The sequence below is a fragment of the Mastigoproctus giganteus genome, chromosome 5 (genome assembly GCF_048544385.1).
Source record: "Mastigoproctus giganteus isolate SK-2022 chromosome 5, ASM4854438v1, whole genome shotgun sequence".
In the NCBI taxonomy this organism is placed as follows: domain Eukaryota; kingdom Metazoa; phylum Arthropoda; class Arachnida; order Uropygi; family Thelyphonidae; genus Mastigoproctus; species Mastigoproctus giganteus.
Window position 1 is genome coordinate 16,665,005 of NC_143579.1, and position 27,748 is coordinate 16,692,752.

A 27,748-nucleotide genomic window follows, 5' to 3' on the forward strand; every position below is an offset into this window, starting at 1 on the left:
CTAAGTAAGTTTAAGGCTCAGTTAGCATTAGCATTAGCATTAGTAGAGGCATTTGATGCAAGAAAGCAAGCTTATGCAGCATCAGCCAAAAAAAAAAAAAATAATAATAATAATAAATAAATAAAAAATAACCACTTCCACTTCACCCCTCTGTTCGTTCGAAATACCTGTCCAGCTGAGCCTTAAACTTATTTAGGCTATCAACTTCCACGACAAGGGATGGAAGTCTGTTCCACCAACCAACCACCCGCTGGCTAAAGGCAAATTTCCTCACGTCTATCCTACATCTGTCTTTCCTCAGCATTGAGCATGCTCAACCCATTCAAGGCTTTATACACCTCTATCAGATCACCTCGCTGGTGCCTAGTCCCCAGACATTGTAATTTGCAAAACTTAGCCTTTCTTCGTAAGAGCACCCCTTTGTTCCATTCACTAATCTTGTTGCCCTTCTCTGTACTTGTTCCAGCATCTCTACATCCTTCTTGAAATGAGGCCTCCAGACCTGTATACAGTACTCTAGGTGTGGCCTGACCATTGCCTTATACAAGGGAATAATCATCTCCTTATCCCTGCTAGAAAAATTCCTATATATCATCGACAATACACCATGAGCCACTCTTGCAGCCCATCTGCACTGCTCAGAAAACTTCATATCTGCCTGCACAACCACCCCCAGGTCCCTTTCATTCTCTAAAACTGTCAGTGTAGTACCACAGCGTTGATACGTTGCTCTGGGGTTACTGTTTCCCATATGCAGTCATCCCTCGATTTGCGCGGTCAGGTATACTACCAAAATTTTATATTGCGCAGAGGGTTTCGCTACCTGCGCGTTATTTTATTAATTTTTTTACGAAGCTTCAAAAATAGGAATGAAGAGCAGATTTTGAAAATTTATTTTGGGGTTTTTTTTGCATGATTGAAGATTTCATTGAAGGAGAAACACATTTCACCATAATAACGTAAAATACCACGTTTCCAGCTGTCGGTATTATTGAAAATGCAATAAGATTCAGTTTATTACCCGTTTATAATCAGATTGCACTAACAGAAAAGTGCAAATTGTTTTTATTGTTTTATGGTCGTGACCTCCAGAAATAGCTTTGGAAAAATATCACAACGGCATTCAAAACTAATTCTTATAAGGATATAATCAAACAGAGCAATAAACGGTGGTGTGTTTGTCCGGTTATTTTGTAAACAACTTCCTCATTCGGGAATCCTCTTCATCAATTATCCTACGTTAGCTGTTCAGACAGAATATTTTTCCGGTTCGCGCAACTTAAAAGTGTTTTAATCGGTAAGCATTGCTTTTGCTGATTTAATAACTGGACAGTACTTATACAGGGTGATTCACTACCAGTGCGACAAACCTGCAGGGGTGCTTTCTATTAGTTGGACAGGTATTTTGAACGATAGAGGGGTGAAGTGGAAGTGGTTATTTTGATTTATGTTACTTTCTTTTTTTTTTTTGGCTGATGCTGCATAAGCTTGCTTTCTTGCATCAAATGCCTCTACTAATGCTAAATGCTAAAATGCTAAAAATGATCACAGTATGCTGAAGTGGGATTTACTCAGAGGTAACTACCATCATGGGTAAAGGGAAGGGTTTTTGCTTTCGTAAAGGCAACTACGGTGGTCTGAAACAATAGTAGTAGCATGTGATGCAAGAAAGCAAGTGTACGAGCTTATGCAGCATCAGCCAAAAAAAATCGCACCATTCACTCCAAATGCCTGTCCAGTACCTCCTTAAATTTATTCAATCTATCAACTTCCACAACAACAGATGGAAGTTTTGTTCCAGCAATTAACCACCCGCTGGCTAAAGGCAAATTTCCGCACATCTATTCTACATCTGTTCTTTCTTAATTTGAATTTATGCACACTTAGGTTTGTAATCTGAACAAGTGGAAGGATCCCATCAGAATTCAGCGTGCTCAACCCATTCAAGGCCTTATACACCTCAATCAGATAACCGTGCAGGTGCCTAGTCTCCAGCCACTGCAATTTGCAGAACTTAAGCATGTCTTGGTAAGAGGATCCCTTCATTCCCCTCACCAATCTTGTTGCTATTCTCTGTACATCCTCAGGCAAATCTACATCCTTCCTAAAATGAGGCTTAAAGACCTGTACGTAGTACTCAAGGTGTGGCCTGACCATTGCCTTATACAGAGGGACAATCACCTCATTTTCCCTGCTAGCAAAATTCTCATATATCATTGACAAACTCCATGACTTGCCCTGGCAGCCTGTCTGCATTGCTCAGAAAACTTCATATCTGACTGCACAATTACTCCCGGTATTTTTCATTTTCTACCACCTTAAGTGTAGTACCACACAGTTGGTACTTTTCTCTCGGGTTACTTCTACCCATATGCAGTACTTCGCATTTGTCAAGGTTAAACTTCAGTTGCCACTTCTTAGCCCATCTGCCCAAATTATCTAGATCCTGTTGCAGTAGCACACTGCCATTACTGTCATTAACAACCCTGCCAACCTTTGTATCATCTGCAAACTTCGACATTAAGCCTGATATACCTTCATCAATATCATTGATAAATATACAAAACAGTGGACCCATCATCGAACCGTGTGACTCCACTAATAACATTAGTCCACGAAGAGCAGCACCCATTGATTACCACCCTCTGTCTTCTCCCACTTACCAACCTTTTATCCATTGTAGCAACTTACCCTTAATACCATTCTGCTCCAATTTGTACAATAGTCTTCCATGTGCAACAGTGTCAAAAGCTTTCCTGAAATCCAAATATATGATATCAAAATTATTTTTTTTCATCCAGTTCCTTTGTAACCACATCATAATAACCAATCAAATTTGTCAGACAAGACTTTCCCTTAACAAACCCATGCTGTGTCTGAATTATTTCTGCAGTCTTGTCTAGATGATCCTGCAATGCATCTTTAACTAGTGACTCCATTATTTTACCCAGAACAGAAGTTAAACTAACTGGTCTGTAATTTCTCGTGTCACCCTTCGATCCCCCTTTATGAATTGGGGATACATTTGCACATCTGCAATCCGTGTGAACCTCCCTTGAGTCCAAGGATGCTCTGATAATTATGGCTAAGGGTTTGCTTAGTTGCTTTGCCGCCTCCTTTAATATAATTGGATAGATCCCATCCACCCCACGTGCCTTTCTTATGTTTAACTTCAACAATTTCTCCTCCACTTTGCTCTCAGTAATTACAAAATCATTACGTATCCTGCTACAATTTGATAACCTTCTGCCATTTTCAAACCTTAATAATTCCTAATGTGTGAATGTAGATGAAAAATACTCATCAGTTTATTTGCTATCTTAGCAGGATCTTCACCAGTGGAACGATCGATATCAAATGGACCAATCAGATTCATCCCCTTCCTTTTAGAGTTTATATAAATAAAGAAATCTTTGCTGTGTTTCTTAGCATCTTTTGCCAAGGATTTCTCATAATCTGTCTTCGCCTGCCTAACCTCCTTTGTGACCTGATTACAGACTAGCTTATATCTGCCATAGGCTTCTGAGTCGCTAGATAATTTATATGTATCCCTTGTATTTTTCTTCTCTGTCACGAGTCTCATTAGTTCATTTGATAACCATTTAGGCCTAAACTTTGAACAATATTTCTTAATAGGTATGAAACTTCTAGTAGCATCCACGATTAATTCATTGAATGCTTCACACTTAGAATTTACTGTTGGTAACATCGTCAGTTGATCCCACTGTACAGAATTTAAAAACTTTCTGAGACCACTATACTTTCCTTTACCCCTGATGGTAATTAAACCTTTAAGTACATCCCACATCAGTACACTGTGATCACTGCCACCTAGTGGTTCCTTTATATGTAAATTCTTAATACACGAATGATCACTGCCGATAACCAGATTAAGAGTATTACTCTTTCTGGTTGCCTCTCGAACATGCTGCTGCAGAAAACAATCATCCAATAAATCCACAAAAGTCTAACTAGTGTGTGAGTGACCAACTGACAAGTTCCAGTTCAATATCTGGGAAGTTAATCTCCCATTATAAGACATTCTGATTTACTAGCCCACTCTACTTCTCTGTACAATTGTTCATTGTACTCATTTGAGTCATTAGGCCTATGACACACTCCTACTCTTATTTTTGCTTTTGCAGCGCTTATGTCACACCAAACGGACTCAACAGTGCACTGTTCATCTATATCAACTGGGTGCACTTCTTTAGATTTTGTTTTTCTTAATTAACAGCATAACACCCTCCTCCCTTCCTATCCTTTCTGTACACATTGTACTCCCCAAATTCCAGTTTTCTGCATTCCTTATATCTTTGTAACACCACGTCTCTGCTATCGCAACAATATCTGCCTTTGATGTCTTGACCAACACTTCAAATTTATTTACTATACTTCTAGCATTGGTATACATGCAAGCATATGTGCACCTATTCCTAGTTACCTGAATACATCCCATATACCCACCTATTTCATGATGACTGCCATCTGTCCCCTGAAACCCCCAACACTCCTTGCTCCAGGTTGCTACTTATTCTAATAGAACTTGTGCAAGAATCACCATCTCCGCCTGCGGCTACTGTTAAACTATTAGTCCTTGTATCCCCCCCCAAGCTAGCAGTTTTCCGACCCGTCTAACACTGCCTCAATAGCATCAGCAAATATTCTTGCAACCTTTCTATTTAAGTGTATCCCATCCCTGTAGAAGCAGTCTCTCCTGTTAACAACTACAGATCAGGCTGAAAAAAATTCTACCCTTTGAGCCTTGCACAGATCTTTCCAGGGCCAAATTGATCAACAAGGCTCTTATCATATACTCCCTTCTATCGTGTCTGGGCGGAATTTCAGACACCTTCAAATTCAACCCTAATTCCCGGCTTTTTTTCAACAGTGACCTGTATTTGTTAAGTAATTCTGCCGGTCTCCTACTCTTAATATCATTAGTGCCAACGTGTACAACTATATCACCTTTTGTGCTCTTAAGAATATATGTGCTCTACAACGTCATCAATCTTTGCCCCTGGCAGACATACCCTGGTCCTGTTCCACCTATCCTTTTTACACATGTTCCCCGTGTCCCTGACAATAGTCACCAACAACTACTAGTTCCTGTGGGACCAGTGCATTCTGCCTTGGGGGTTGCCGCTGTGTCGTGCGATGACCAAGTGCAAGCTCTGGTGTTGATGTGGGCAGCTGAGAGCTTGATGGGCCCCTCAATTTAGATCCTTCGAGGGCATCCACCCTGTCCTTCAAGCTCTCATATAGGACCATAACTACGCTGAGTTGTCGCCTGATTTCCTTACTCCTTACATCGTGCACACACAAAAACATCCCCCATGGCAATATGTTCTGTTCCAGAGAGTTCGGCAAACATTTCATAAGTTGCACATTTTTTTTTAGGCTGTGATGTGTTGGAGAATCGCTCCCCCAAGTCACAGCACTCCTGCCACTTTGTGCCCATTGCATATAAATTCTATACGGTGGGGCCACCTGATGATGTTACCAACAGCAAATTCAAAATGGGAGACATTCAAAGAATTAATCTTGGAAGCTACTAGGCTTTACATACCAACTAAGAAATATTGTTCAAGGTTTAGGCCTAAATGAATGTCAGATGAACTAATGAGACATGTGGCAGAGAAGAAAAATGCATGGGATACATAAATTAATGGGTGACATTGGAAGCCTATGATTGATATAAGCTGGTCTGTTGCAAATCAGATTATGCAGGCAAATGCAGATTGAGTAATCTTTGGCAAAGGATGCAAAGAAAAACAGCAAAGAGTTCTTTACCTATGTAAACTCTAGAAGGAAAGGGATGAATCAGATTAGTCCACTGAATATTGATGGTTCAACTGTTGATGATCCTGCTCAGGTGGCTAGCAAACTGAGTATTTTGCATCTACATTCACACATGAGGAGTTATTCTGGAAGGGGAATGGCAGAGGTGAATTAAACTCTGGCAGTGAGCTAATGATTTTTGTAAAAACTGAGAGGAAAGTGGAGAAATTGTTGAAGATAAACATAAAAAAAAGCATCCAGTGTGGATGGGATTTATCCAGTTGTATTAAAGGAGGCAGCAAAGGAAGTAAGCAAACCCTTAGCCATAATTATCAGAGCTTCCTTGCACTCAGGGGAGTTACCCATGGACTGGAGATGTGCAAATGTGACCCAATTCACAAAGGAGGATCAAAGGGCGACACAAGTAATTATAGACCTGTTACTTTAACTTCTGTTCCAGGGAAGTTAATGGAAGCACTTGTTAAAGAGGTACTGCAGGATCATCTAGACAAGACTTAAGTTATAGCTCGGACACAACATGGTTTTGTTAAGGGAAAGTCTTGCCTGACCAATTTGATTGGATATCATGATGTGGTCACAAAGGGAATAACTTTGGTATCATATTTGGATCTTAGAAAGGCTTTTGATACTGTTGCACACGGAAGACTGCTGCACAAATTGGAGCAGTGTGGCATTGGAGGCAAATTGCTGCTATGGATAAAGGGATGGTTGAGTGGGAGAAGACAGTGGTAATCAATGGACACTGCTCTTCGTGGACTAATGATCTTAGTGGAATCCCTCAGGGTTCAATGTTGTGTCCATTGTTGTTTTCTGTATTTATAAATATTGATGATGGTATATCAGGCTTAATGTCCACGTTTGCAGACAATACAGCAGGGATGTTAATGAAAATAATGATAGTACGCTGCTGCAAAGGATCTAGAAAAGTTGAGCAGATGGGCTGAGATGTGTGCAAATGAAGTTTAACATTGACAAATGTAAAGTACTACATATGGGAAGCAGTAACCCCCAGAGTAATGTATCAACTCAGTGTTACTATACTGACAGTGCTAGAGAATGAAAAGGACCTGGGGATAATTGTCCATCTGCACTGCATCTGAGCAGTGTAGATGGTCTGCAAGAGTAGCTCATGGTGGCTTGTCAGTGATATATAGGACTTTTTCTAGCGATTAATAAGGAAGTGATTATCCCCTTGTATGAGGCAATGGTCAGGCCACACCTTGAGTACTGTATATAGGTCTCAAAGCCTCATTTTAACAAGGATGTAGACCTGTTGGAATGAGTACAGAGGTGCCTCCGTAGCCAGGTGGGCAGGAGCAGCAGTGCGTAGCAAACACTTCTTGATTAGACTGGGGTTCGAGCCCGTGACCACCAAATACAGAAGATGCAGAAAGGTCAGGGAATGACCACTGCATATCCCTGCAGCAATACGGCCTTAATTGCCAATGCTCCTAAAAACCAAATGAATACAGAGAAGGGCAACAAGATTAGTGAATGGAACAAAGGGTTGCTCTTACAAAGAAAGTCTTAAGTTTTACAGATTACAGATTGTGTCTGGAGACTAGGCACCTGTGAGGTGATCTGATTGAGGTGTATAAATCCTTGAATGGTTTGAGCATGCTCAATGCTGATGGAATTCATCCTCTTAGTCAGAATAATCACTTGAGAGAGCTTAAATTCAAATTAAGGAAAGACAGTTGTAGGATAGATGTGTGGAAGTTTGCCTTTAGCCAATGGGTAGTTGATTGGTGGAACAGACTTCCATCTTTTGTGGAAGTTGATAACCTAAATAAATTTAAGGCTGAGCTCGACAAGTATTTGGAACGAACGGAGTTGTGAAATGGGTGCGGGTTTTTTTGGCTGAAGCTGCATAAGCTTGCTTTCTTGCATCGTGTGCCTCTGCTAATGCTAAATGCTAACTTGGTGCAGAATGATTTCTTATTTGTGTATTGCAGTACTGTATATATAATGTTGGTGTTAATAAAATTTTCACCATGAAGGTCTTCAGAGTATTTATTAAATCTTTCATTATTGAACTGGAAGTTGCTTAAAATCAGCAAAGGGGACATGCTTGGGCAATTGATTTCTGCAGTTGCCGTTAAGATTTTACAGGTCACCATGGCAGTACTGCAACAAAAAGGTGTCATGTTATAAACAAAACTAGCACATTATATGGTTCTTACAATTTTCATTGTTTAACATTTTACCAACCATGTTTAAACATGTATTGCCTATTTTATGATACTAAACATGAAAGATTAATCCATTGTACCATGGATAGGATGATTATGTGGAATCCAAAAGAAAGATTGATATTTTTGTAGGGGATACATTTTAAAAAGCTAGCTTGATTTGCAGGATAAATTGAGAGAAATGAAAAACTTGAGCAGGTCTGCACTGTAAGCTCTTGAATAAAGCCAAATTGGCTTCTACTGATTGTATTTCATTTCTGACAAATTGCCAAATATCTTTATATTTATCTGTGATTTACAAATATTTAGGATAAATGTAAGTTCTTAATTTAGGATTAAGAGATAGTAGATATAATCTCTAACCTAGGCAATCCAGTTTCTGAAAGAGTAATAGTCAGATGTGGAAAGTCCTGGATTTGAATCCCATCAAGACAAAGTTTAATAGGCTTCTTCATGTTTGCACCTTCACCATTGTGAAGGTGCAAGAGGATTTGGTTGAACCACTGGAATTTGCTGAAATTCAGTCCACTTGACTTGAGTGTCACCTAGATATTGGTGTGATCAGTGTTTTAGACTCCCAGGTAATGAGCCCAGCTTTGATATACCTGAGAGAATGACTGTGATAGAATCAAGGACCAAAGTCAACACTACACAGAAGTTTATCTGCCTGTGATGCAACTATCAAATTCCTTTTCTTTCTGTACCATTTTAATTTGACTCTTTGGACTAATTTTCAGTTGTTTTTGAACTGAATTTGAATTATTTTTTCCCAAGTGTAAAACATTGAATTTTGCAGAATTAAAATGTAAATGCTACTGAGCTGACCATCCATCTGTGGAACCTATATAATGTCCTGATGCAGTGCTCTTGTGCTAGTCATTAACCAGTCTTATATCCACACAGTTTGATACAAGTGTGAAGGGTCCAGTTTGGAGATAATTCTTAAATGAATTGTGATAGACACTGCTTCCTGCATATGGGACTCTACTCATAATTTATTACCTTTTTTATTTTAATCAGTTAGTCATTTTTTGGATGACTTTGATAAAATTAGTAAGATGAAGCTTACAGTTTCATTGTGCTGTGGGCTTTACTTTCTTTTTCCCTCCTTTTATTTTGATTGTCAATTTTTCTGAATGATGAAACATTTGTGTATATAACTACTATTGTCTACCTTAACTTTTCCCTGTTAAGTTAATCAAAAATCTGTTAAATTTAGTGTAATGCTTGTTTTAATTTCTCAGTTCTAGTTGTTTATTAAATTTGCATAACTGACTTTGCATAACTCTTAATTTTCTGAAACTTTTTTTCAGATTCTCTAAAGATCTAAAATGGCAAAAGTTGGAATTAATGGGTAAGTACAACAAAAGTATAATATAACACTCCTGATCAAATAAGCACACTCTGTCTTGCAAGTTAATAACATTTATTGTTCTGAATATCAAAGTTAATTTTCTATGCTCAGTGTTAACTACTTACAATACTAACTGTAGTTCCAATATTGATAATAGAAAATGAATTTAAATGTAAGATTAAATTCAACCTTATACAGTAAACCCCCGCTATTCGCGGGGGTTACGTTCCTGAGAAATGTCGCGAATACCGAGTTATGGCTCCCATAGAAATAAAAGGGGTTCCGTTCCAAAGTATGAAATATATAAGGAAAAACTAGTCTAAAATTTTGTCTATGTATGTATTATATGTACCTTCATAATATGACTGTGTACATAGACAGTACATAGTGAAATGCAGCATATGGCATCAAAATGAAAATAAGAAAATTTAATATTAAATCTAATATTTATTAGAAATTTCAAACAAATCTTTCAAACCAGCGCCTTTGCTAGCAAAAAACTTATCCCACCAGTGCTATCACCAGTTTTGCTAAAGTGTTGATAAAGGAGTTTTACCATTTTCACGAATGGAGTGAACTTAACGGAATTTTATTTTGAGTTCAGTTTTCTATCCACAGATTTAAAGATTTTTCCATTTTTTGTAATTTAACATCACGAGTCACAGAGCAAATTTTTGAAGCAATTAGCGCGTTTTCACGGACACTACGGCGGATTTTTTCTTCTGATTTTTTGATCTATCGTACCGTTGACTCATTGATTTTGTTTTGCCACTGAGGAGACACTTTTACCATTAGAAATTTTAGCAAATAACTCAATTTTATTTGCTAATGTCATCACCTTTGATATTTTCACATTTCCCTTGTTATTCATAGCCATATGTTTGTACGGGTTAGAAAGAACTTGTCCACAATAAGGTCACTTTCTTCTGTTAACACACTCGAAAAAGTCTGTTTTACACTGCAGAACAGTAGATTTATAATTTTTGTAAGCATATCAATTTATAAATTGATAAATTGCTTCAATTTATAAGAATATAAATTAAAAGCAAACGACGAAACCTTCCATGACAAGCGCATAACACATACTGAACAAAGATTAGCGAGAAACATCCACGCTTGCAACTTTGTCACCCCCCTCTCCCCCCACCCACTGAGCGCTGTTTTGACCGGGAAAGATAATTTTAGCCACGCCCATGTTTTTTTATGGGGGAAAATATTCACGGCACTTTAAAATTCACATTTTTTTAGGTTTCATTTTATATTAAATCGGCGATCGTGAATACAGATACCGCAAATAGCAGGGGTTTACTGTACTAATAAAATTGTGTTCAGAAGATGTTTGTCATATAAACATCTTCTACAGAAGAATAAGAAACTTATTAGATACAACTGCTTTTTCAGTAAACCTCTACAAAGCTCCAAGAGCTAATCTGCAATTATTTTACCAGAGCTGGATTCTCCTATTATTTCATGAAACCAAAACTTTTTAATAACATTATTTAAAAATGTTAAAGGGATTAGTCATGGCAAATTTAGGGTGGGATCCCCATCTAATCCAATATGCTGCTGTCTGCAGTTAGTTTTGATACTGGAAAACAAACTTTAAATCCATATTGTTAGTGCTTGGTATCCCAAAATGATTTTGGTACTTATGGTATGTGACAAAAAATTAAAGGAGGGAATAATGTCTGGTTCTTGATACAGTACATAACTGAACATTAAATTAAAAAAAAGGCTGACCAAGGCTACTAGCCATTTTATTTTTTTAAATAAATAACTGCTTTATCGTAATATACATTGATCAATAGCAGCATTAATACTTAATGTGCATCTGGTTTTTGTTTGTGAAAGTTTATATACATTTGAAAGAGTTAAACAATATTAATTAAAAGCACTTGATGGATTAAATTGTTTTATTGAAATATGTAAATTACTTCTCGTGTTCTCATATGAGAGGAACTCCTCCCCATTCTTAGCTCTTTAGCTAAGAGAACTAAGAATGTCAATTCACTAAACAAGAAAGAAAAGAAAATCCTAATTGGCTGAAATTAGAGGTTAATTATTAATTACAATGAATAATAATAGTTGCTATTATTATTGTATATGCACACTAATTTTCATTTAACTGACATAAATGTTTAGGTACTTGTAATGAGTTATGGTTGCAGTGGAAGGTCCATAGAAAACCCAGTAGAAATTGTGCAGAGTTGAACAGATAACTTGTAAATATTTATAGTTGAGATCAAGCTCCACTCTGAAGAATGTTAAGGAATCAAGACTGCCATAAACTAAATTATAATGAGCTCACTGAACCACTTATTTGAAACGGTACTGAAATTAAGAGGGGAAACTCCACAATAAGATAGTATATAATTGGTTATGATTAAAAAGGTTGGCATTGTACTGTTGGATATGTAATGAGGCACTGGACTTGGGAAAGATTCCCTTGGACTAGACGAGTGCTTTCTTCAGAGTTTGAGGTTGTCAGATATTCCAGACAACTGTACTTTCTACCTGGGAGTCTAAAATGCTGAGGGAACTGATATTCAGGTGATATGCAAGTCAAGTGGATCCAATTTCGGTAAAGTCCGAACGGTCTGTGACAGCCGAATCCTCTGCTTGCACCTTCACGATGGTGGGACTGTTAGTAATCCTGGATATAACCTCCATGCATAAGCACTGTGAGTGACCACCCAGGTGTGAACTAATGGGGTCGAGGTGTGGTGCCCACACCACATGGAGGAATGCCGCCCCTCTGTAGTACCAGGCAGTACTAGGTGGTAGATGACTCGTCAGCCAGTGCAATACTGCTACTTTGCTTATTGGAGGCTTGAAGTGGTGGAACCCATGTTTAGTCTCCAGAGCTAAGTTCCTGTCACCCCTTCCCTATCTCTTCCATCATGCATTATGATTGATGACTTGAGGTTACGATGAACATCATGGCGAGATCCAATCTTCCTTACATTTTGAAAACTTACTCTAAAACGGTTTTTGCAGGCAGGACGCTAGTTAGTACACCAGATCGATCCTATTGGTAACTCTTAAGAGGCTTCTGGATTAGCTAGTGTATAATCTTGCTACCTCTACTCTGCCAGATAGTGACTGGAGGGAGTCCAAGTAGTGTTTATGTGGGGAGCATTGTTGAGGCCACGTTATATCAAGGATCTGGGTATATTCTTACCATGTGTAGGGCATATCCAAAAATTTCATTACTTCATACAGCATGTCCCACTTTTTCTTACCCTTGAATACACCATGAATTGTCAAACTAATAGAGTAAGCTTATCAGCAAAAAGATCTAAACCTCCCAAACACTTCCTAATTCATTTCACAAATATACAGTCTCAATTCTAATCTCAACAATGTCAATTTCCACTTGCAGTCTGCCAAACCCCATGTACTTTTTCTGACAGAATCAGAAAAAGTACATGGGTAGTTGAATCAACCAGTTATTGGTTGATTCAACTACTGCTCATCACAATTGCCTGAATTATTTGCTATATGATTCATTTTGCTTGAAAGGTGGTACTTCTGCATATGTCTATTCCAATATTCCCTGTCAGAGACTTGGTAACTTGGAATCTCTTTTCGATCTTCTCTGGCTTTAAAATCTTTCTACCTCATTGTGTCAAATTCATCTGTCATGTCTACCGTTCTCCCAACTCCACTAATCACTTGGAGCTCTTTGACTTCCTCTCTTTGCAACTTGACTTTCTCCAGTCCAAGTTTCCTAACAGTGAGGTAATTTCCTTGGTGATTTTAATGTTCACAACTCCAGCTTGCTTCAGTTTTCTAGTCACACCAACCCAGCTGGTCGAGATGCTGAGGCTTTTGCAATTACTAATGACCTTGCACAGATTGTTCATTTATCTACAAGAATACCGGACAGTCCTAACCATACAGCCAACATGCTTGATCTTTTTCTCACAAACAACCCTTCTAAGTATGCAGTCGAAGTGAGAGGTCCTTTAGGCACCTCAGATCACAACTTGGTGATTGTCTCTTCTCCAATGGAGCATTTATCTCATGGCTATTCCCAACCTTGTATTGTTTGGCATTACAAGAATGCAAAATGGATGACCTGCAAGATTTCTTTTCCTTGGTCGGATTACTGTTTCAAAGCTTCAGATGTCAACATTTGCTCAGATCATGACAATGAAATTATTCTTGCAGGAATGGAATCCTTTATCCCACACTCCACATTAAAATCTCGATCTTTATCTAAACTTTGGTTTTCCAATAAATGTGCTAAGGCTGTTCAAGAGAAGAACATTGCATATTGTAATTGGCTTGTTTCTCATTCTTCAGTTTCATTTTCTGCCTACACCAAAGCTCACAACAATTGTAAAACAGTTATTAATAGGTCCAAACTAGAGTTTGAACAGGCTAAGAGTAGAAAACTTCTACTCTAAGCAAGAAGAAAAATACCATAGAACAATGAATCACACTGAAGAGCAGTGTAGCCTGCTAGCCAAACTATAGCTGAGCAATTCAAGATGAAAAGTTACATGCATTAAAATGGCATGAATTTCTTTTATGTGCACACTGTCTAGAAAATGGCTTTCATCTGATTTGATAAAATATTGTGTTATTTAATCCCATATCTACAAATCTTATTTTGTACAACTTAATAAAGCTTGTAAAATTTTTTCCTTTTGTGTAGGTTTGGTCGTATTGGACGCTTAGTATTACGTGCTGCTCTTATGAAGGGTGTGGATGTGATTGCTGTGAATGATCCTTTTATAGATGTCAAGTATATGGTAATTGTTCAGTTTTCTTGCTTTTTTTTATTTATTTTTTTTTTTAAGAGTGGAGGAAATGGGTTACTTCATTTGATTTGTTTAATTTTTTTTTAGGTATATATGTTTAAATATGATTCAACACATGGAAAGTACAAAGGAGATGTACATGAGGAAGGTGGAATGCTAGTGGTTGATGGGAAAAAAATCCATGTATTTCAGGAGTAAGTGCTTTATTTTATTTAGAAATATGGTTATCTTTCTAATGTAGATATTTGTAATTTTGTGTTTTTACAGAAATGCAAGATCTTCTAGAACAGTGAAATTAACTTAATGACACAAGAAATGAACTATAGGAATAAAATAAACTTAATTATCTGGACTTTGCATAGAGAATAATTAGTATTGTCTGTACCTATTTAAATATACATTCTGCAAGAGTTGGGTCAGAATGTGTGTCTGCAATTCTGCCCAGACATGATAGAAGGGACTATCTGCTGAAAGCCTTGTGGATTAACTTAAGACTTGAGAGGGAATCTGCAAGGTGCCAGGGGGAAATTTTTCAGTGTGGACCACATTTGTAGATAGTAATCTATTTTGTAAAGATTGTATTCATTCATTTGAACAAAGGTGATGCAAGGATTTTTGCCCGCATCAATGAGGATACTCTAAGGTTCAGGGAAACCCCTAGTTAGGGGGAGAAGGGTAGTTTAGATCTGCATTTATCTGATATTGGTAATGCTTGCACTCACCTCATGAATTCTTTGTTGCAAGAGCCAATGTGATAAGATGTTTTGAGGGTAGCAATGTTTCAAATGAGAGGTAAGATATAGCTTGGGTTTATACAGCTCTAAATAACTTTAAAAGGTGTGTCAGGGTAGTAAACTATAGAAGATTACTCAGTCTCAACTGTGTCTACATTAATGTCAGGAGTATTGTCAATAAAATGGCTGAATTTGAACTCCTGATTAGGACAATTAATGCTGATATAATAGGGCTAACAGAAACGTTAGCCCTATTATATCACCCTCCACCCATTCCACTATGGTATGTATAATGCATTTAGGAAAGATAGAACAGGTGGAGGGGTTATGCTTATCAAAAACAGCTTGAATGTGAAAAGAACTTTTGCTACACTCACTCTTGTAGTGAGGAAATACTTTACTCTGCATTGTGCCCTAATGTGTTAAGGTTGTCAGGTTGCAATAGCTTTATCAATTTCCACCTTCATTTTCTGTCTACACTAATTCACAAAAATTGTAAAACAGTTTTTAATCAAAATTCAGTTTTGAACAAGTTAAAATTAGAAGCTTGTTTCTTGTCTAAGTGTTGCTAAGCATTCTGGTCTATTGCTAAAACTACTGACTACAACTTGATGGATTCTATCCATCAGGTTGTAATAGAGGCAGGAGTTTAGATAAACTAAGATGAATCCTTAGCTAACAAAAATAACATTCTGTTTTTCTAACTTCTGTATCAACGACCCTGCTAAGCCACTTCCTGCCATATCCAGTATATTCTACTCATTAGTTCCACTGGCAGAAATATATTTGATTAAGAATGCTCCAAGTCTTGTGACGTTTCTCCACTTATTCTCAAAACCTTTTGCTTTTGTTCTTTGGCATCTTTTTATACTTTGTTATTCCTCAATTTTTTTTTTTTTCTTCTGCTAGAAATTTGGTTATATCTAGTCAGTTCCTGGGGAGGAGGGGAAGTGACATCTCTTCTGTCCAATTACTGTTCCATTTAATTTAGCCCTACTCTTTCTCAGAGTAATCAAGAAATCCATCAGTTGGCAGCTAATGGATTTTCAACTAGTATCCAATTAATTTCTTTGAATTCTCACTGCAGGTAAATGGCAATGTCTTCTAACCTTCTGTAATGCTAGTGTTCCGAGGTTCTGTTAAAACAACTATTCATGCTTTTGATATCACACTACATCTCACCTTGTTTGAGAAACCCACCACTGCATGACCAGCTTCTTGAATAATGACCACCAATTCCTTAAATGCACTTACTAACCAGTGCTGTATTCTTTCTTGCAAAAAAAAAACTACTGCTCTTATCCTCATCTTTTGACATGCAGAGTTGGAAAATCACATTTCTTAGAAATTATCCTGATATCTGATCTCTCTCATGAATTAGCACATCACAAATATTGTTTCCAGTGCATCAGAATACTAGGTTTTTTTCTTCTCTGCCTTACTTTACTTTTCCTCTAAATGACTGCCCTAACCTTTGAATAAAGATATAAAAAAAGTAAATCTATTTGGGTTTGGCTCCTTACTGCATGTGTAGTGCCATTTGCAGGTGAACATAGTATAACTAATTGCTGATTTTTTGTATAATAATGGTGTGTCACTATCTGAACACACATTCATGTTTTAAGGGAAGAAATTGGGTTGTTGATCTGGATCACATTAAAATGCATCAACTTAAATGTCAGGGGATGGATTTTTGATTTACACATCTGATGTTAATTGTCAAGAGCTGACTGTTTTGCTTATTAGGAAACAAATTACAAAAAGGAAAAAAAAAATTTACACACACACACACACACACACACTGAGCAAAAACATTATGACCACCTACCTAATATGACGTTGGTACTCCACGTGCAGCCACAACAGCTCTTGCCTGATGAGGCATGGATGCTACAAGATTTCTAAGTGCCTGCTGGTATCTGGTACCAACATGTAGCCAGCAGATCCTTTTAACTCTTGTAAGGTCCGTGGTTGAGACGTGGCAGATTGGAGTTGCTGATCCAACATTATCCAGGTGGGCAGGAGCGACAGTGCTTAGCACACGCTTCTTGATTAGACCGGAGTTCGAGCCCGTGACCACCAAATACGGAGGATGGGGAAAGGTCAGGGAATGACCACCGCATATCCCCGGAGCAATATGGCCTTAGTTGCTAATGCTCCTAAAAACCAAAATAACAATAACCAACATTATCCTGCTGAAAGATGGCACTGCCAGAGGGGAAGACTGTTGCCACAAAAGGGTGTACCTGGTCAGCAATGATGTTTTAGGTAGATTGTAGATGTCAGAGTCCCTGGCACATGGATGACTGGACCCAGGGTATCCTAGCAGAACATCTCCCAAAACATGACACTGCTGCCACCAGCTTGTTTTTGTCGCATGGTGCATCCAGGCACTATCACTTCCCCAGGTAAATGATGCACACATACCTAACCGTCCACATGGTGCAACAGGAAACATGATTCATCAGACCAGACTACCTTCTTCCAATCACTCAAGGTCCAGTTTTAATGCTCGTGTGCCCATTGTAGGTTGTTTCGGATATGCTCTGACCCAGTTGTCTGGCCATTACAATTTGGCCTTTGTCAAACTGCCTTTCCCATCTGAAGAACAAGAGTAACACTGATTAATGGGGTGCAGTAGCAGGTGTTTTTTATACATGCGATTTATTAATGATATTAAATGCCAGTGACCCAAGGACTTGGTTTGACATGTACAGGTTTGTGCTGGGAAAAAAATCGAATTATGGAGCAAAATGTAATTCTCTGCATGACTGCTTAGGAGCCATAAGGGAGATTTGTTATTCTTTTTCAACTAACTTGTCTAGGCTTGAGGTACTCTACAAGATTTTTGGACCAGAGGTTTTTATTAGGGTGGCCTGCCCTAGTTGGCAAATTTATTTTGCAGCGTAACATTTGAATAGAAGTTTTTACAAGGGTCTTTGCTAATGTCATTGATGGGCTTTAAGGGTTCAGGGAAAAGGTTTATGTGAGGAATGGGGGAAGACGTAGTTGATTAGTGGTATGGATGAATGATTTGAACGAGTGGCTTCCAGAATCAAAGGGTGAATGTTTTTTTCAAATGTCCATGGATGATCACTTGTTTAGAGGGGTCTGGTTTGAGTCCTGTCTTCTGAAGATATTTTCAGTTGAGGCTGCAGTTAGCTAATCTCAAGCAGAGGGAGTAGTTTACCTTACTCCCTCTGCCAAGAGAGTAGGGAAATCTAAAACATTGAAAATCTGAAATGCAGAATTGTTCTAGGTCCCCCCCCCGGCCTGCATACTTTCAAATTAGCCTGAACGCTGTCTATGGACATTACACAAGAGTAATATGCTCTTGTCTAAATTGATGTGTGTTATCATTGCTTCTGATTACAATTCCCTCCCATGATTTTAAAATCTTATTTTTGTGTTGCCATCCATTATAAAACTGTCTACAGTAACTTATAAAACATAGATAAGAGATGGCAGCACTTACTGGTAAATGCATTCTTGAAGGAAACACATGTACATATTCATGAAGGCAAAAACTTTGCTTGACAAACATCAGATTGCCATATATTTATCTACTTATTTTTTACTTATACAAATCACTAAAGAGAGCATAATGAAAGCAATCAACGATCTGCCCAATAAGGCCACTGTTGGACCAGACAAATTTCCAATGTTCATCCTTAAAATAAGTAGCCCATTTATAATAGATCTATTACTGCACATCTATCAGGAAATCATCAGGTCAGGAGCTTTCCCGCAAGCTTGGAAAAATTACATTGTAACCCCAATACCAAAGATTAAACACCCAAAATCGGCTAAGGATTACAGACCAATTTCTGTTAGTTGCACCCTACAGAAGGTTTTCGAAAAAGCAATGCTTCCCACCATCAATCAACACTGCTTTAGCAATAGACCACCACATTTGCACTCAGTCATTTCGGGGAGATCAACAATAACAAACTTACTGGAAACCCTTTTTCGCGTGCAGAGAGCACTAAATGAGAAAAAACAAATTGATATTATTTTTTTGGATATTTCCGCAGCCTACGACAACGTCTCAACTCCAGCGCTCATTGCGATTTTAAGGAATTATTTTAATGTAAGAGGAAACTTGTTAGCTATAATAACCAGCCTGCTAGAACATAGAAAACTTACCGTTAAGCACCAAAAGCTACAATCCTACTTTACCATCTCGCGTGGAGTGCAACAAGGGGGAGTTCTTTCGGCTACCCTTTTCGCGGCCGCCCTGGAGCCGTTTCTTGCACAGTACCATGACTTTATAACATATGCTGATGATGTAAAATTCTTCATCACTTCCAAAGACCATGAATCAGCAGAAAGTATTTGCCAGATGGCAAATAGCACAATCCGAGAATTTGAGAGCTACCTGGATTGCATCGGGCTCCGTATTAATGCACAGAAGTCTGCCCAAATGACCATAACTTACAAGCAGAATAAAAATGACATCTCGATCTCTGTGAACGGGTCTAGCGTTGAAAAAGTGCACTCTCACCTGGACCTAGGTCTTAAGTGGGATGACAGACTCACCTTTGCTCAACACTTCGCCCATATGAAGACAAAAATATTCGCCGCTTTATGGGCTACTAGACAGGAACTGGTAGGAATTAGTGATCATCATCTAGCGACCAAGTACATTTTAATGTGTGTCCTGCCAATTGCAATGTATGCCTCGCAAATCTGGTCGTCAGCTCCAGATTCACATAAGTCCGTCCTTGGGATTGAGTACTGGTTCTTGCGATGGCTTAACAGAGTTGCTGGCCACCCTTTACTATCTCAAGGGCCATTTTCTACTCAAACCTTAACATCGTACCCTGGATGCAGCGGACAATTAACAGGAACATACACACTCTCGCACAAATGCTCACAGGCAGAGTAGATGCTCCAGTCCTGGATAACATTCTAGTCAAACCGCGTGCCAATGCTAGACGTTTCGGGGAAGTAAATAATCCACTCCGTCCAGTCCTAAACAATCTTAGTAGCCTGCAAAGATTCTTCCCATCAAATACAGCGAAAATATTTAACTCACTACACATAGATGCTGAAAAACTGTGTGAGGATGCAACATACCGGAAAGAGATCTTCCAGAATTCGTACAGATTTACCGAAATATGAATCGGCTGCAAAGTACCAAAGAATTCAGAGTAAAAGAGAAACTTTCTACTTTAAGAATAATAATTGTTGACTGGAAAAAATACACCTTCTGTAACAGTTATGTAAATAGGTAAGTTATATGTGGAATTATTAATGAATTGTAAATATATGAGCTGTATAATGTTTGTACACAATCATAAATGTGTAAATAATGTATGTATTAAACATGAGCTGTATAATGTTTGTACACAATCATAAATGTGTAAATAATGTATGTATTAAACATAAAATGTGTACAAAATATTTTGGGACGAGACTACGTGTACAGTATATGTAACCAATTGCACGTAGTATCTCGTACCCTGATATGTACTTAGCACCCTCCTGGCACTTTGCCGTCCCGGGGTGGTTCCTTATGGAAATAAACAGATAATAATAATAATTCTGTAATGCAGTAGGTATAGGGAAACCTGCTGTGATAACCATCATAAAGGAACTAGGCTATGAAGTTTGTGCCCAGGGGGTCCAAAAATGCTAACACAAGTGTAAAGAAGATGCAAAACGGGTGCACTGCCCTTTGCCCCTCTCATAGCCTGGATCTTGCACCTTCCAGCTATCACCTCTTTGACCCACTGAAGGATGCACTCTGTGGAACCCATTTTTGCAGATGAAGACCAACTTGAGCACAGTGTTAGTGAAATCCTCCAGAGCAAGAGTAAAAGCTTCTACAGGATTGGGATACAGCATCTGGCTCAGATGGTAGAAGTGCATAGAAAATGATAGTGACTTTGTAGAAAAATAGTTTTTAAAGATTGAGGATTAATTGATGTAAAAGGTATAATTGTCTGAATTAAATTTTCTGAGGAAAAAGATGAGGCATTACTTTCGTACCACTCCTTGTATTAGTTCTGATGATGATTACTGATGAGAACTAATACAAAGAGTGGTACAAAATATCTAATTTCAGACACTAGTATTAGTTCTCATTTAAATTTCATTTAAACAGAACTAATACTAATGTCTGAAATTAGATATTGATCACTTATCAATAAGTTACAGGATTCCATTCAGTCATATGGTTGGTCTATACTTTTTTTTTTTTTTTGCAAGAAGTAATTCAAAAACATTTGTTTTTAAATCTTGTTTCAAAAACAGTTGCTTCTTGAACTGACCTTTTCAAATAAACTCTTGCCAAAAAATATTAAATTCTCCCTCTAGGCTGTGAAAAAGGTACACTTCATTTAAGAATCATTTTAATAAAGCATTTAAAAAAAAGCATAATTCTGTCTATGCTAATTTGCAGACTTTAACAGATACTTAGTCTTATGACTAAGTATCTGTTAAAGTCTGCAAATTTTAAAAAATAATTATTTATGGGGAAATACCTAATTAAATAAATTAGCCATTTATGTCAAAGATTCTATTAGATTAAATTATTTTTTGAAAGTTATTTTAGTCAGTGTAGTACAAATTTTAAATATTTCTATATAATAAATTGCAACTGCACGGTAGTTGCAACTTATTATATAGAAATACTTAATATTAAAATGTAGGGAGCACATCTCCCTACACTTTAATTTTCAATGAATTAAAATAAAACATGACTAATGTAAATTCTGGCTACCATTGCTATATAACCATTTCATTATGCATTATTCTTAAACTGAAACTTTAATATGAATTTGCTTCATATTAGTTATGAATTAATCTTTATATAGGATGAAACCTCAAAGTATTCCATGGGGCAAAGTTGGTGCTGATTATGTTGTTGAGTCTACAGGTGTATTTACAACTATTGAAAAAGCTCAGGTATGTTTTTGTTTCTAGTTCTGTTGAACTAGAATTTATGCTCTGAAGCCTTTTTTCAATGGATAACTAATTAAAATATATGCAAACCTTATTGTGGAATTGTTGGTTTTTATCTTTATTCAAAAGTACTTTGCTAGACTTTATTAATATCCAGAATAGTTAAACCTGAACCCATAGGTGTTTATATTCTGCCCCTATTGGTCCATAAGTGGGCCAACATTATTACAATGTACACCAAAGACATGTATCCTATGAATGCATCCATATATTTGTCAAAGAATTGACCGTGAAAAATCATTTCAATAAAATTAGTATCCAGACTTCAATTTAGAGGGTAAACTTGAAGAGACTACTCTAGCAAAATTTGCTTTGATTCATGTTATGATCCAGAAACTAAACAGTTCGTGGGGTGGCATCTCCTTGCCAAACTACCAAGATAATAAATTTTTTTTTGTTGTGTTTTTTTTTTTTTTTTTTAAGGGATGATAGACTGGCCATGATATTCATTGATTACTTTCAAAGGGATAACTCAATCTTGGGTGAGTATCCTTCCTTGTTGCTGAAATTTCATGAGCAATTAAAGACCAAACTTAATTGGAAATTCTTCAAAGGGATCTTCCAGCATAATGCTCCCAATTCCATGGCTTTACTAAATGCAGATTATCAACAACTTGAGTTGTGTGTAGTGGTGTATTTTTTTTTTTTGTAAAAAAAAAATAGGTGCCTGTACTCATTCTTTGCTACCAGGAAAATTTTAAAAGGATATGAAAAGTACTCACTTTTTTTATTTTTTCCTGATTTACTTTAGTAGTAATGTTTTTGGAATAAGAACAACAAATTAAGCATAAACTTATTATTCAAGTATAAAAAATAATAAGTAAAAATAATTTCATAATAAAGTTTTGTAGAATATCCCAATTTTCTTAGTTTTCCTGACTATGCTAACTTTTCCTTACTGTTTGTGTGTGTTGCTGAATGAAGTTTCTGAAGCAGCCATGAATTGACTTTTGCTGAATCGAAGCATGTCAGAGGTGAGATTTTAAGAAATACTAGTGAAAAAATTTTTTTTCATCAACGAAGCTCTTGTTGGGCTGATGCTGACGATCGGATTCATTTGTGAAAATCCTTGTTCACTTTCACTTGATGAAATTGGTATCGTACTCAGAGCCTTCATCAAATGCTTCGATTCTTCTAAAACCTTATCAATAGGTATCCCCAAAATCGATGAATTGCATCTTCCATTTAACTGTAACCTAATTGAAAATTTTCTAACTAAATTTTCACCAAATGCCAACATTTCATGTTTAGAAGGTTTAATACCTTCGTCCTCATTTTCCTTCTCTTGTTGATATTGTCACTAATTGTTGTGTTTTTTTTTTTTTTTTTTTTTCAATCGTTCGAAGTGTGTCATTCGGATATTCAGGTACTGTGACCATGTAAACAGAAAATTTACAGAAAAATGTGGATAATGCACTTCCGCGAAACAACAGATTATTTGTCGGGGTAAAAGAAAATCACTCCCTCCTAATTCTCGAACAGACTGAACTTCTGCCAGTGGATGCAACAACAGTGTCCTGAACCCCCAATATTTAAACATCTTGTTCGCTGACCAAGCCGGGTTTACTAGTGATGGTATTTTAAGTTTCTTAACTGTCACGTTTGGTCTGAAAATCCTAATGCAATTCATGAGTCATGACATCAACCATTTCTCATTGAATGTCTGGCCAGGACTACTAGCAAACAGTAATTGGGCCACACTTTCTGCCAAACAGGCTAACAGGAGAGCTGTATCTTCAATTCCTGCATAATGTTCTTCCAGACCTTGATGATAATGTTCCACTTCAGCAATGCCAGAATATGTGATTTATGCATGATGGTGCATTAGCACATTTTACTAGAGTTGTGACTCTGCATCTAACTAGAAGGTATGGTCAACAGTGAATAGGTAGAGGTGGGCCTGCAATGTGACTTCCCAGGTCACCAGACTTAAATCCTACAGATTTTTGTATCTGTGGTCATGTAAAAAGCTTGGTGTACACTTCTGACATTAACACAGTTAAGAAATTACAGCATCAGGTTGAAGGAGCCTTTCTGCAAATCAGAAATGACCCAGGAATGCCTGAGAGGATTTGCAACTCAATGCAGAGAAGACTACAAAGCTGCATACGGATGCCAGGACATTTTGAATACCTTTTTTGTAACATCTGTAAAATCTTTTGGTGTTGAAACAGATTAAAAATTTATTTTATGTTTAATGAAACCACCCTTAGCAAAGGATTTGCAGATTTTTGTTCAATTAGTGCTCCCATAGTCAGTGGAAAATCTTAACAAAAAGTGTGCATTATCTCAAACTGTTCGTGGGACTTCTTGCTTATTTTAGTTTGTACTTTTTACCTTTAAATTATTGACCATTTTTGAAACACCCTAAGCATTTGCTCTCAAATGTTGTTTGAACCAAACTGTAAGCAAATTATTTACAATTAAACAACTTGTGAAATTATTGGACCATTTCTTTTTCAATTGAGGAGTTTCTGAGCCCAGCTTTTTATTAATGTTGAGAATTTTCTCTAAAATTGGGGAATTTATTTTTCACACAGGGTGGATCTCATGTTATGTCCTCATTTGAATTATAAATGAAAAAATATGAAAAGTAGATTGGTACAAATTGTCTACACTTACACACCACAATAAAATGCTTAATTATTCAGCAGTACATTGCAGCATCTTTTGTTGGAGCCTTGATTGTTTGTTCATTTGATTTAATCAGGACTTTGAAAAATTCCTTTTCAATGTGGGACAATTCATTAAGGCACTTGTAAAGCGGCTTTAACATTTTGTTGAATAAAGGGTGAATTATTGTGGTGTACCCATGAAGAAAAGTTGTGATTAAAGTGGACCAGTGTTATGGATCCTATTGAGTGTGCCAAAGTCACTAGATTTAACCACATCTTTTCCAGTTATTCAAAGGCCACGTGTGTTCCATGGTTTTTTTTTTTTGGTTTTTGTTTGAGTACATAAAAACATTGGTATGCTCAAAAGTTTAAAATGTGTTGAGAGACTGTTTTCATGCATGAAGTGAAAGAACAGTTTTGAAATTTAATGTACTTTTCTATATGGAAACTTTCTTGGTTTGTTGAATAATAGTTTAGATTATTAAATTTCTTTTAAGTTCTCTTCATAAGAAAACTTAAAATACTCTGACAAAGACTGCACTTTTCAGGGCCAAAATTACTAAACTTAGTATTTTATTTCCTGTGCATGTGACTAGTTTTAAATTTTATATTTTATAACAAGCTAAATGGTAATGTTTTTTTTTTCTTTTTTCTTTTTAGCCACACTTGGAAGGTGGAGCAAAAAAAGTAATCATATCTGCTCCATCTGCAGATGCTCCCATGTTTGTTATGGGAGTGAATCATGATGGATACAATCCATCTATGACAATTGTGAGTAATGCATCATGCACAACCAATTGCCTGGCACCTTTAGCTAAAGTAATCCATGACAACTTTGGCATTATTGAAGGATTAATGGTAACTTTTTTTTTCTTTCTCACTGTCTTTTCCTTTATTTCTTAATATGGAACCGCATTTAAAAACACTTATTTCTATTTCAGACTACAGTTCATGCTACCACTGCTACTCAGAAGACTGTGGATGGACCAAGTGCAAAGGTAGGATTTTGAATTTCTTTAGAAAATGTTAAACTGAAATTGTTATAATGTTAAGTTGCATGTAGTTTAGTTAATAGATAAATATTCTGTTTTACAGTAAAGTTTATGGGGAGAGAGATTGGTTAATTTGGCCCTTATTTCGAAACACTCGTAAACAAATTAATATATAAAAATCATGCTTATTATAACCAAATGTTTATGAAGAATAAAAAATGCAAAAAAAAATTGGCTGGAAATGGCAACATTGAAAAGGTAGTATGAGGATGGCAATTGATGTGGAATCCTCAAGATTGTTCTGGGAAAGCAGACTTGTAAGAGTGCAAAAAAAAAATAGTTTACCAGTACTCTCAAACTCATGGAAATTTCTCTCTCTCTCTCTGCAAGGTCTCCTTGCAAAGACACCCCCCCCCCCTGTACAAGAAAAGCTCTAATAATAGCTGCATTTACAGCTATTAAATCTGATTAGCGGCAGTAAATAGTGCCATGGACGGTCCCAAGCCCGGCTGCGAAAGGAGGAGGGTGGTCATCCTGCCGAAATGACCAGAACCGGGAAACCGGGGAAACTAGGCAAGAAACCGCATGAAATTCAGAACAAGCTCTTACAACAATGTTACCGCATCCGGGGTAGCCGATGCGCCAGCACTGGGGACCCAGGGTGCTGGTGTGAAGTGGATCACTGGCCACAGCAATAAGCTTTCTATGCCAAAAAGGACAATTAACATTGGTGAATGGAATGTTCGAACGGGGCACCACGTTGGACAAAAGGAAATCATTGCCCAAGAACTACTTAGGTGCAAGATATCAATTGCGGCATTATCCGAATTAAGGCTCACCGGGTCTGGAACGATGATCATCCAACCACCAGCACCTAATGAAGCGGTTATGCTATTCTATTCTGGTGGTGAGAAACGAGAAGCAGGAGTGGGCTTTATGGTCGATGCTCAGGCCACCAGTAGTGTGATCGCTTTCCAACCAATATCGGACCGCCTGGCAGTCCTTACTGTCAAGGGCACCATCAAGACCCATATTATCTCCGCCTATGCGCCAACTGAGACTAGCCTGGACCCGACCAAGAATGACTTCTACAACCAGCTCCAACATACGCTGGATTCAATTCCGCAGACAGAAGTGATCATCCTCACAGGGGACTTTAATGCCCATATTGGCGTGGACAGATCTGGTTGGGAAACAACAATGGGCAAGTTTGGCCATGGGAAGATCAATGACAACGGCTTACGTTTGTTGTCCTTTGCCGCATCTAACAACCTGATCATTGGAAACAGCCATTTCCAGCACCCTCAAAAACATCAACTTACATGGCGAAATCCATCTGGCAAGGACTCAGCAATCCTGGACTACATTTTGATCAATGCCAGATTTCGCTCATCACTCATGGACGTTCGTGCCATGAGGGGACCTGATTGTGGATCTGATCACTACCTCATCCGGGCTAAGGTGCAGCTCAAATTACGGCATGCAAAAAGATCATCTCGGTCAGCCAAGCTGGACTGGAGGCAGCTAATGAATGCTGCCAACAAACAAGCATATCAGATCGCCCTATCCAACCGCTTCAAGATGCTGGCCGTGCCCGAGGATATAAATGAAGAAGAAAAGCAGATCTCTGATGCCATCCTGGAATGTGCCAAGCCCCTATGTCCACCTGCCCGACGTCGAACGCAACCATGGATATCAGACGAGTGCCTCGACCTCGTGGACAAACGGAAACAGGCAAAGTTGGTCGACTTTGAACGGTACCGGCAGCTAAACCGAGAAGTCCGACAAAGAATGACAGCAGAAAGAGAAGCATACTGGAACCAAGTGGCAGACGATCTTGAAGTGGCGGCATCCAAAAACGAGTACCGCACTCTCTACCGCACCCTCAGATGTCTGAGTGGAAAGACCAAATTGACTAGTGACAGCATCAAGAATGCTGATGGGACCTTCGTGCGATCACCATCCGAACGCCTGCAACGGTGGAGTGAATTCTTCAAAGCTTTGTATAATCACGACCCACCTCAGGGACCGCCAGCAACAGCATTCTCGATCGACCCCCCTGAGGTCTCCATGGTCGATGTTGAGCCTACAGTAGAAGAAGTGAAAGCAGCCATACAATCCCTGAAGCATGGCAGGGCACCAGGAGTGGACCAAGTCACCACAGAAGCGATCAAAGCCGGGGGAGATGTACTGCTTCGCCGACTACACTCACTCCTCAAAACCATCTGGTGCACTGAACAAATTCCGTTAACATGGAGGAAAGCCATTATCGTACCGATCCACAAGAAAGGTGATAACCGGGACTGCAAGAACTACCGTGG

The 27,748-nt window shown here is 37.9% G+C and overlaps 1 protein-coding gene across 1 annotated transcript in view; it reads left to right on the forward strand.

Moving 5' to 3' along the window:
* The window catches only part of LOC150085205 (glyceraldehyde-3-phosphate dehydrogenase 2-like), a 46,889-nt gene that overhangs the window by 6,152 nt on the left and 12,989 nt on the right, over window positions 1-27,748 (forward strand). Inside the window, exons 2-7 of the mRNA XM_090373922.1 lie at window positions 9,308-9,348; window positions 14,012-14,108; window positions 14,205-14,311; window positions 21,673-21,763; window positions 25,096-25,293; window positions 25,377-25,433. Of these exons, the coding sequence (XP_090230048.1) occupies window positions 9,326-9,348; window positions 14,012-14,108; window positions 14,205-14,311; window positions 21,673-21,763; window positions 25,096-25,293; window positions 25,377-25,433 (573 nt within the window). The 5' untranslated portion in view covers window positions 9,308-9,325. The remainder of the gene's footprint in view (window positions 1-9,307; window positions 9,349-14,011; window positions 14,109-14,204; window positions 14,312-21,672; window positions 21,764-25,095; window positions 25,294-25,376; window positions 25,434-27,748) is intronic.